We start from the raw sequence: 12,049 nt of genomic DNA, 5'->3' as shown, positions 1-12,049 counted from the left end.
TTAACTGTGTAGTCTCTGGTGTGTGTTTGCCTCCACCTGCTGGTGATGCGGTGGAATTAACTGCCAGAAGTCTTTCCTTCTCTGTAGTCCTGTCAGCTCTTCATCAACGTGCTGGCCGAGTCTCCGTCTGTCGACTACCACACCTCGCTGGCCCAGAGTGCATTGCAAGTGTGCCTGACCCACCCGGAGCTGCAGAACGAGGTGTACTGTCAGCTGATCAAGCAGACCAACCGCCGGACGCCACACAACTACTCCCTCACACAGGTCAGCCTGGTGCACACGCAGGACAAAACAGATGCATGTGAAGGGCAAAGTGGTTCAATTTAAAATAATTTACAAACGACATGACAGAAACCAAAGGGGGGTTAACTCAGAATGTGAACTTGAGAGAGAAGTTTAAAAAAAATGTATGCATACAAAAGATCCTGTAAATTAAACTTCTCTTCTTTGACCTCCTCTTCCTGCAGTGCTGGCAGCTGTTGTCTCTGTGCGTGGCTCTGTTCCTTCCTCAACAACATTTCCTTTGGTACCTGAAACAGTACCTGCAACGCAACGCTGACCCGAGGTAAGGTGCCCTGAGCCTTTAGCTGTCACATGACTTCGGCCGAATTAACTTAAAAAATCAGATCTGAGGCCGTTTTACTGCATTGTCCCCCTTTTTTTTTGTCAAACACAGGAGTGAGGTGGGGAAGTATGCCGTGTACTGTCAGAGGTCCGTGGAGCGAACGCTGCAGAACGGAGAGCGGGAGGCCAAACCTTCCCGTATGGAGATCGTCTCCATCCTGCTGAGGAACCCCTACCACCACTCACTGCCGTTCAGCATCCCAGTCCACTTCATGAACAACACCTACCAGGTGACACAAAAGCACAACACGCTGTCGCTGTCTTTGTGGCGACGGCCTTGAAATGCAAACACAATTTTAACTCAAGCGGCATCTACCTTATGTCTTATTGAGGCCTTATAGACACCATTACAATGTCATCTTTTAAGTAGCAAAACCTCAAATCTGAGAATTTCTCTGCACCTCCCTCACTTTGAGACATTCCAACATGCTCTGCCTAGAGGGAAGGAAACTAACAGCAGCATCAGTTTATTCCTGCAGCTGTGAGGAGATATGTTGATGTTGCCGCTTACAGGCAAATAAAACAACAGCTGTTTCAGTATTTAGTGATACCTGCAGGGCGAGAGGGCCAACTCAGAGGTATCTGGCAAAAACTAAAACATAAAAATATATGCAATCAGATACGTTTTTAACGTGAACTCTGTATTTCTAGTGTTTACTTTGAGATCGTCCCGATAGAGAATATAAAACCACTGCCTTCGTGGTAACTTTCCAGAGTTGCAAAATCCTGTTTCATAAGTGTCTTGGCGCCAAAGAGCCCTCGAACTCATGGATCTATTTCTCAAACTGGACTTCCTGGATCATATTTTATCATCTCACTGGTACCTAAAACAACATGACTCCTGCATTTTTTTTATTTAATGCAAGGCTGTTTTTGGGCTTAACCCCCCTCTTGCATCTGCAGTTCTAATCTGCTGCTGCTGCAGTTACTTTTCTCGCTGATAGGTGGCGCAGTTTGGACTGGAAATGCCGGATGATATTGGCTGGATCTGGTTTTCTACTGCTCCTCATCAATGTGAACGAGACGTGTCCTTTTCTTTTCTCGTGTAGGTGGTGGGTTTTGACGGCTCCACCACAGTGGAAGAGTTCCTCAATACGCTGAATCAGAGGATCGTCGTGAGGAAGCCTCAGCTGTCTGGGTTTGCACTCTTCACTGATGATCCGTCTGGGAAAGACCTGGAGCACTGCCTGCAGCCGTCTGCCAAGGTAAGAGTCTGGGTCACTGAACATAAGTGGGTGGAAGAAAACCTCTACACACCACCGAGGCCTCTGTGGTGCTTCATTTATTCATATAATTTGTCTCTTGTTACTTAATATTTTCGTGGGTCAGCAGCTGGTAGTTAAAGATTATTTTGACAAATTAAGTTTGTCCAAACATTTTGGTGACTTTTGGATTTTTGACTGTAGTCACATGCCAGCATACCAAAGCTTTACTCTGTAATATAATTCCACTCAATCATGATGAAAGTGGTGCTTCCACTTAGTTTTCATTCTGGTTACTGAAACTGAAACATCATGTAACCAGCTCACCAGAGAAAGTGAATAAACCACATTTATAACTCTGTCCAAACAGCTCCAGCAGCACACAGTACTTTTGTAGAGAAGATTGATGTGTTTTTCTGTAGCCATGGATACGATAACAACTACACGTCTGACTGGAGACTGACTTGTATCCCTTTTGACAGATCTGTGATGTCATTTCCAAGTGGGAGCAGGCCCTAAAGGAGCTGCATCCTGGGAAAAATGAGGGGACACGGATAGTGCGTCTGACATACAAAAGCAGGTAGGATTTCTATCGTCACACCTGGGCTTTGAAAAAACACACATCACCTAATTGTCTATTATGTTGTCACAGACATTTGTCTAAACTTGAATCACACAATAATAGACGGTGATGTGATACGTGTGTTTGCAGGAATTTGTTCGTGCATGAGTCGAGCCTCTACCAGGAAAATCATGAGAACTTTTTTTTTTTTTCTCGTTTGTGCACGCACAGGTTGTGTTTCAGATCTCAGGTGAAAGGAGAGACGGACCGAGAGCGCCTCCTGCTGGCGTACCAGCTGAATGATGAAGTTCAGCAAGGCCACTTCCCTGTGAACAAAGAGCTGGCTCTGGAGGTGGCCGCCCTTTTGGCCCAGGTCTGTAAAGAATATGTTAAATTATAGGCTTAAAAATACTTACTGTCAGCAAGGATCCCTATGTTTTAAACTCCTCTTTCTCTTTCCAACCCTCTCTCTTCTTTCAACTGTCTTCCAGGTTGAACATGGTGACTTGGAGAGACCAGCGGCCTCCTCTCCTGCTGGCTCTCCTCAGCCTAAATCTCAGCTGATTCTCCTGCAGGCCTTAGAGCGCTTCTACCCCAAACGCTACAAACAGGACTGCAGCTCAGAGCAGCTCAGGTAAAACAAAAAATACTGCTGTTGTCTCAATAAATACTCTCACTATTTTTTTAAATCTTGAACCAGAGAACCTTATGTCCTCATACAGATTTGTTTGCTGTATAAATAAATCCTGAAAAACATAGTGATGGCAAAGAGAGAAGGCAGAATGTTTTGTTTAAGATTGAGCGGTTGTTTTGTAATCAAATGTGACCTGATGAGATGTGTCTTGTAAACCCATGAAGGTTGGGCACGTTCTGTGCATGACACGAAAATAAAAAAAATATCTATCTATCTATCATACTGAAGGATGTTCTTGTTTTCTTCCTCTCAGAGATCTTACTGAGCGTCTGGCCACTAAGTGGTCTATGCTACGTGGGTGCAGTGCACCCGAGTGTGTGAGAATATACCTAACTGTGGCTCGCAAATGGCCCCTATATGGAGCCAAACTCTTCAGTGCAAAGGTAAGAACAAAAAGCAGTCCACTTCTCTCCTTCGTTTATGTTTAATGTTACTCTTGATGTAGGCTGCAGGCTGCAGGTTGTATTCAGTCCTTGATTATTTAAACTTATTTAAACAAGCATGCTCTCTAGATGTGAATGCTTGAACCCTAACAAGCCCCATCCATCAAGCCTTCAAGCCCAGGCTGGACCAGTTTGAGACCCACGAAGAGGACCCAGAGAGGAAGCTGCAGTGTTTACCTCACACCTGTAATCCGACCTCTCTTTGTTTCCCCTGTCCACAGCCGCTGCCCCCCTCTCCTGTTGAGCAGAGCCAGGTGTGGCTGGCAGTCAATGAAGATGGATTGTGTGTGCTGGACTATACAATGGTGAGTCTCAAACAAATACCTCCGCCAACATTATCTCTGCCCTGTGTTGTTACACAAAACATGGAAAGAGAGATCCAAGTTATCTAGAACAGTTTAGAACAATGCTTCAGTTTATAGCTCAAAATGTGACATCCCTCTTTATAACTGCAGTGCTTTGTCGACCCGCTGGTCTGGAAGGATTTCTATTCCGTGGTGTTTCAAAAACCAGAAATCCACAGGAAAATAAAACGGCCAGCCTCCGATTTACCATTCTTGACCCTGACAGGCAGCCGTTCCAACATGTAAACCACGTTAGTAGAGCTCTGTAATTTTCAGCGGCCCGCTTAAATCCATTTCATTCTTGGTCTGGCGGGCAGCGTTGCTCGTGGGCTTTCATGGAATCAAAAGGAGAAAAAACAAAGTTAAAATCACAAGAAGTCTTCGATGTAATGTCACGCTTCTTTACACTCAATTTGCCCCTTTAAAAAAAAGCCAAAACCAAAACGATTTCCTAAAAGAATTCTACGCTTTATTTTGGTACCAGCAGAAATCTTAAAGCGCTTCCTGTTTATGTCAGTGCACATTTCACACTGCCAATGTCCTTCGTTCTTCAGCACACGCTGGTCACCCTCTCCTACCAGTCTGTGATTACCTTCGGTGGCTGCCGTGACGATTTTATGGTGGTGACAAGCCAGCAGAGGGAGCCTGGAGTCGGGAAGAAGAGCGTGGAGAAGCTGGTCTTTGTGATGTCTAAACCAAAGGTGAGTGTCATGAGGACGTTATTAGAGAGGTGTCACATCATCTATTTAGTGCATACAAGCTGTTACCATCAGGCAGACTGTAAAGGGTGAAAAAATAACTGAACTTCTGTTTGTGAGGATGCTGCATCCCATGATATGTGGTGAACAGGTCTATAGTCATGTTGAGGTGGTTGTTGTTGTCATTATTATTATTTTCATTATTATTATTATGTCTGTTTGTGCATCTGACATTTGCTGTATGGCACATTATTAATATGTCTGATTGATTACCAAGTTTTCACTCTGCCTCCATGTGAGACTTTCTCACCTGTCATTGAGTCAGATGATGGAAAGCCTGATTCCTAAACAGGGATACTGGAAATATTGTGGAGTAGCTCAACTAATTTGAAGACATTGAGGTGATTGGGAGCTTGTGAAAATGAGAAGTCTTAGTACTAAAAGAAGAAGTTAAAGAAGAAGTCTAGCAAGTCTAGATAAAAGTGATAAATATGCAGCTCAAATACTGAACTAAAAGTATTTGATAAATGGTTGAAACCATTAGCAACTCCAAACCGAACCGACAGTTCAGTGTGAAAAACAGATTGTAACATTGTCCACTTTTGTGTAATTAACAGTGTCAAATAACATCCGGTTTAAAATGGACGTAACAGTTGGTGTTGAAGGAGGGCTGGCTGGCTTCATCTGACAGGGTTGTGTGAAAACGTCTTATAGAAAATGTCTGGTGTAAACCACCAGCAGCTGAGGCGTAAAGGAGATGTGTGTAGATGTATCGAATGTTTCAAGGTGCTGAAGTCGTATACAGCAGCTCTGAAGATGAAGGAGGTTAAACTGAGTCCAGACTGATTCACGTTCATCTGTTTCTACATACCCTGATGATGGAGAAAACAGGTTGTTCCTCTTATTTCAAGTGCAGAAACCTCAACGGAGCTTTAACACAGAGTCATGTTACAACTTTGGGTGAAGCTAATGAGAGTAACTCCATCCTTGATAGGCGGGTTGCTTGGGGCGTGCGTCTCAGGTTTTCACGTGTTCTGTGAGCCTCCAGCTCCCCAGAATCAAATGAAACATCATATCCCGTTAAAGCCTGATCTCTTGTCTCAGATTCTGGAGCTGACTCTGCTCATGGCCAGCTACATCAACCACTGGAACCCCAGCCTCCCGTCGGCCTCGCCGCAGCCCCTCGGACACTGGGACGTAGACAGCAAACACTTCCCCGCCATGAACTACACCACCAAGGGCCCCACACTACTGTGAACTGTGCAAGAAACACCACCGTTTAACGGCAGGGAGGCCTGATGACAGACGTCACCTTCAGTCCGCTTTCATATGGAGTGCGTTGGGTTGCATGTCCGGGTTTTACATTTTTTACGCAACATGTACAAGGAGATTCTTTTTTCTTTTTTCTTTTTTTATGAAGATTTAGATTTAGAAATGTCAGGATAAGTCTTGTTAGACTATTTATTTCTACAACAAAAGAGTGTTTCAACTCTGCGCTATTTAGATTCAAGGTTTGAATTCCTTGTTGGAATTATCTTTTGAAATACAGAAGTGGTCTGAGGACACTTTTACTACCTGCAGTGGGATCCTTTTAGTCGCCGGCCGCTGCTCAGATGTTTGCCTACATTCTAACATTCATGTTTTCCAGTTTTTCAGACCTCTTTTCTGTCATAATCCTTCTGAGAGCTAGTTTGACTGGAATACATTGTTGTGTGTCGCTGTCTTTTTTTACCATGATTGATCACTCGTACTTTACAATGAACCAGCGTTTAAATTCCTTCACCAGGTACTGTAAAGTACAAAGGGACTGGTATGTCATGTGATACTTTTTAAGCATCTTAATTTGATATAATCTAATATTACCCTCATTTAGAGCTGCAATGAACAATTATTTTCTTTATAGATCAATCTGATGATCATTTTCTCAAGTTATTGATGAATTACTAGGTCCATAAATAATAAATAAAGAATTTGTATAAATAAGTCCAAAACCCCAAAATATTAAATATAGTGTGAGGAACTTTTTAACTGGTTATGAAACTGTCTCAATTTAATACTGATGCCTCTATATCACGAGAAAACTGGAATCTGTTCATCGGAAACACTACCACTTTTGTCCACAAGGAGCGCCAAAATCCACGCTAAATGAAAGTTCCTTGTGGCAGCTTTAAGTTTAATATCATAGAAGCTTTTAAAAAGAGAGCAAATATTAGCATTTGAGCAGCTGGAACCACTAAATTGTTCTTAAAAAGTGACTTAAATGTTGAGTCGATTATTAAAAAAGATGCAGAATAATTTTCTGTCTGTGAACTTATCAATTAACCAACTAATCTTTTCAACTCTACCCTGATAAAATTTGGTTTTCCTTATAAAAAAAAAGGGTGCAGGAAAGTTTTAACCCCCATAGAAATTTAAGTCATTTTTGTAATCTTTTCTATTGTTTTTTAAAGATATTAATATTTAGAGCAGGCCAAATAAAAGTGAAGTATGTGATCTGCTATCGATGTGATGTTACTGAGGTACACAATAACACAATGTGGTATGAAAGGTGTATAACAGTGATTTATTTTATGTTTAATGCTTCTGTGAAAGTTAAGCAGTGCAACGTGTTCCTGTGTTCATTTGGCTGATGGTCATCTAACAACATATTAGACATACAGCGTTTCATAATCAGGTCATTCAGTGTTTTAATAATCAACAAACAAAAGGAGAGAGGACAAATTCAATGAAAAAGACTTGAACTGTTTTGGATCAAACCACTGTCTCGCTTGTGTCCGTATTAGTTATTTATTTTTACTCCCTAAATTTTTCTGCTTTAGCTTAAGAAGGTAAAGTTTTCCACAACTGTTAGGTTTTATTGGAAAACTTACAGTTTCCTTTATATAGCAGAGTAATTTAAGAGCAGAGTATGTTTGTTTATCTGTACTAGAATGTGTTTGAAAGACGTCGTCTTTATGTTTGTTTGTGTGATAACAGAATAAACGGTACAATCCTGTGTACCTGTGTGTTTCCTTATACCTTAATTAAATCTATTTTATACCTTTCAGTCGTGAAAAGTATCTAAGTACATTTGTTTTTAAACACAAAAAATACACAGAAATATATAAAGAAACAAACAATTTCAACATGCTGCTTAGACGGTTGATATTTTAAATCAATATTATGATATATATCCATTTTTTTCAGATAATGACTGTATGTATAACTTATAATGCAAACGTACATAAAATTAATACATTCTTGTTGAATACAATTACAATTGGTCCACAGTGGAAGTTTGTGTTAAAAATGTGCTCAGAATTCTTAATAATGCATCATGGGTACTTTTACATTGTATAACTTTAAGTACTTTTTGCCAATAATACTGCAATACTAGTTTTTATAGTCCTTCAACTCTTGAAAGTCTCAAAATAACGCCGGCTGTTCTTGAACGCATCGTTCATTTTCTTGTGCTGAACAAAAACTTTCATTTGCTTTCCCTCACAAAAACACGATTTGCCTTTAAGTGTAATCTATTAAGGAAACACAGAGTTCATGTAACAAAGACAAAATGCATACTTTAGTCAAAGCTCCTCTTGGAAAAGAAGAAAACTGTTTTTGTTCCTAAAATCCTTCTTCTCTCATCCAACACATCCATAAACTAAACACTTAGCCTCTGTGCTGGTTGTCCACAGGCTGCCCAGTCAACACAATGTTTTACTGAAGTCGATGTTTTTGGAGTGGAAGCTGTTCTGCTTTTTCTTATCCAAGGGGGTCAAAGTGGTAATGGCATTTTCCTGCCAAAATACAAGCTGTAAATCCCCAATTTTTTTATAGCTCGTCTGAAGCTCTTGTTGTTCCATAGCTGCTCTTTTACTAAATGAAATGCTTGTTATAGGGCTGACTGCTGAATTTCTGCATGCCTTCATTGCTCATCAAAAAAGAAAATAACTCCTCTTATTTTTCTGCGGTGCACTAAATGGCTCAGGCCACATGCTTTATACAAGTTTTAATCTAATTTAATTTAGAGTAAAAGATTCCAGTGTTGTTGGATGGATGGGCATTCTGTTAGCCTCACTGTAAATCCTCATTTTACGGGCTGAGTGTACTAGTAGTATGCTAAATAAGTTATGAAAGAAGCATGATGTAAAAAAAACACACCTGAGGGTGTGTACAGAGGGATGTACTGTATGTGCATAGGCTAACGCTTATTTTAAATAAATAAAGCCTGGTGTTTATTTTAATAAACGTGATTGCCTCCTCCACATGGCTGTAATATGTTATTTCAGGGCTGCAACTAACAATTAATTTCACTATAGATTCATCTCCATATTATTTTCCATTCATTGATAAATGTTTTTTAGTATAAATATATATTTAAAATGTCCTTTACATTACTTGTAATTGCTTGATATTGACCAACAGTCAAAACACTCCTGTTTAATATCATAAAGTATAAATTACTGGATTATTAATATCACATATACTGTATATGCATTTACAAGTGTAGTTGGTGGAGGTGGAGCAGATTTTAACATCTTCATATGTTCCTTTGCTTATGTGCTGCTTTGATCTTGTATGTTTTCTTTCAGTGCCGTCAACCTGCCAGAGACTGCAGATGAACATTAGCCTGGGTTAGGGGTTGATTGACTGATAATGTTAAGATAAATGGGAAATACTAGTAAGAGTACAGTATAGTATTTAAGTAAATGTACTTTGTTACTTTCTATCACGGCAGAAAAGCAGCATATCTTCATGTGAGAAGCTAGAGCCGGTGGGTTTGTCTTTTTTGCTTTGAAATAACAAGAATTATTTGATTATCAATCAACTTTCTGAAGAATGACTTAATCAAATTGTATAAACGTATTATTTCGACCAGGAGTTCTACAAACGCTGACCATCACATTGTGCTTATAGTGTGTTGCTGAGTCTTCGTCATTATTCGGGAGTTCTCTGATTGACCAAACTTGATCATTTTTAACCTCTTACATAACATTAGTCTGTTTTATAGCAGATGAAGTGACCTTGTAAGTATCCTGTTCACTGTTTGTTCCTGTTCCTGTTGTGATACTGTATTCCAGCTGCATAGAAACAATTGAAAAAGCTACTGAAACATCACTTTTATTAAACAGGTTTCTAGTGTCACATGTCAAAGTACAACATGTCCTACTGTCTTTTAGGACGTGATTTTAAATTATTGAGTCAAGGCAGTAAACCTATAGGAGTGACATTTCTACTTTACGCCTCTCACCGCTATAGGAACAGGAATCTAAAGTGTATTGAAAACAATGGACTCACGTTACATAATCGAGTGAGATGGGAGACAATGTTCGAATCTGGTTTATGTAGGAGGCCTCACGCTGTACATGTCACTCATGCAAACCTGCCGATCCTGTGAGCCATGTTTAGAGATCTTGTTCAAGAGCAAATAGCAGTTACATGAAAAGTCATAATTCAGATGTAGAAGACATGTGCTATGAAATCTCCATTGTCTATGAATATTTGATGGACATATTGGTATCAAACACTTTATTAGATCCTGAAAATGAATTGATAAGCTGATTAATCGTCAATGATTTTGATAATCATCATGTCATTTAGCAAGAAGAATTTGAAAATGAGAATGTGAGTTTGCTGCTCTATTCTTGGTTGTATGATTGCAAACTGGATTTCTTTGAGTTTTCGAACTTTATGTCAGACAAAATGGTCAATTTCACAGTGTCACCTTGTACTCTTGGGCCTCTTATACTGTTTATTTTCTCACATTTTATATAGTAAACATTTAACCGATTCATCCAAACATTCATCAGTAATTAAAAATAATCCTTAATTGAGACCTGCAAACAACAGTTCAAATGACACGCTGTAAGGTAATCGTTTGAGCCGGATTCTCAAAAGATACAATTTAGGTGGAGTTTAATTTCAAATTTAAACAAAGACAGTTTTTGTTGATGAATCATAATTACTAACTTACTGGGGCCTGCTGCAACAGGAATAATCCCATTTAACCCCGTTTGTCCTGCTATACTGTACAGTAGCTTTAATGTAAATATAACACTAAAAATAGTTATAAATTGAAAGCCCATGTCCATAATTATTATTATTATATTCCTTTATTGAGGGCTGCATGTGAAAGTTCAACTTTGCAGCAGCTCAACTACACAGACAATCCCTACACATACTCTGGAACTACACAGACAATAATACACATTATACAACTACACAGACAATAAATACACATACTATACAACTACAAGACAATAAATTCATACTATACAACTACACAGACAATAAATACACATACTATACAACTACACAGACAATAAATACACATACTATACATCCACAGACAATGAATACCATACTATACAACTACACAGACACACTAAATACACATACTATACAACTTGACAGACACAGACAATAAATACTTTTACTAACAACTACACAGACAATAAATACACATACTATACAACTACAACAGACAATAAATACACATACTATACAACTACACAGACAATTCCATACTACCTCATGATTCTCATTTGTTCTGACTGCACACAGAGCTAAATACACATACTTACAACTACACAGACAATAAATACACATCTATACAACTCCAAGACAATTTACATTAATACAACTACACAGGACTCCAATGAAGGAGACAAGAAAACACATACTATACAACTACACAGACAATAAATACACATACTATACAACTACACAGACAATAAATACACATACTATACAACTACACACAGACAATAAATACACATACTATACAACTACACAGACAAGAAATAAATACACATACTATACAACTACACAGACAATAAATACACATACTATACAACTACACAGACAAATAAATACAACATACTATACAACTACACAGACAATAAATACAAATACTATACAACTACACAGACAATAAATACACATACTATACAACTACACAGACACAGACAATAAATACACATACTATACAACTACACAGACAATAAATACACATACTATACAACTACACAGACAATAAATACACATACTATACAACTACACAGACACAGACAATAAATACACATACTATACAACTACACAGACAATAAATACACATACTATACAACTACACAGACAATAAATACACATACTATACATGTGTGCATAGTACACTGAACCATAAATGACCTTTGTGCACTTAATGTGATTGTTTGCGTCATATTGCTCTCTAGCACCGGGTCATGGTTTATCCAGATTGTGTTTACATTATTAAACACTGCATGGCTGTGAGGCCATGGGAGGGTAGATCTGAAACTGCATTTTTTTTTTTTTTTTTTTTTTTAATGCTGGTAATTGATTCCATATTGGCCTGAGAGCACCCGGAGAGATATCACGGCTGCGCTTTTCTCCAGCAGAGAAGCCCGCAGGACGAGACAACAGGACCGCCTCACTGCAGAGCACACACACACACACACACACACACACACACACACACACACACAC

At 39.1% G+C, this 12,049-nt stretch overlaps 1 protein-coding gene across 1 annotated transcript in view; it reads left to right on the top strand.

The window, feature by feature from the left end:
• plekhh1 (pleckstrin homology domain containing, family H (with MyTH4 domain) member 1) overlaps positions 1-7,556 on the top strand; it is a 28,150-nt gene extending 20,594 nt beyond the window's left edge. Inside the window, exons 19-29 of the mRNA XM_054613830.1 lie at positions 88-264; positions 468-565; positions 677-854; positions 1,674-1,829; positions 2,309-2,406; positions 2,620-2,761; positions 2,880-3,022; positions 3,336-3,465; positions 3,747-3,830; positions 4,424-4,570; positions 5,672-7,556. Coding sequence (XP_054469805.1) covers positions 88-264; positions 468-565; positions 677-854; positions 1,674-1,829; positions 2,309-2,406; positions 2,620-2,761; positions 2,880-3,022; positions 3,336-3,465; positions 3,747-3,830; positions 4,424-4,570; positions 5,672-5,824 — 1,506 coding nt within the window. The 3' untranslated portion in view covers positions 5,825-7,556. The remainder of the gene's footprint in view (positions 1-87; positions 265-467; positions 566-676; positions 855-1,673; positions 1,830-2,308; positions 2,407-2,619; positions 2,762-2,879; positions 3,023-3,335; positions 3,466-3,746; positions 3,831-4,423; positions 4,571-5,671) is intronic.
• The last annotated feature ends 4,493 nt before the right edge of the window (positions 7,557-12,049 follow it).

Source organism: Anoplopoma fimbria, chromosome 15, assembly GCF_027596085.1.
Source record: "Anoplopoma fimbria isolate UVic2021 breed Golden Eagle Sablefish chromosome 15, Afim_UVic_2022, whole genome shotgun sequence".
In the NCBI taxonomy this organism is placed as follows: Eukaryota; Metazoa; Chordata; class Actinopteri; order Perciformes; family Anoplopomatidae; genus Anoplopoma; species Anoplopoma fimbria.
Note: the sequence above shows the minus strand (reverse complement) of the source record. Positions and strands in the feature narration are given on the sequence as shown.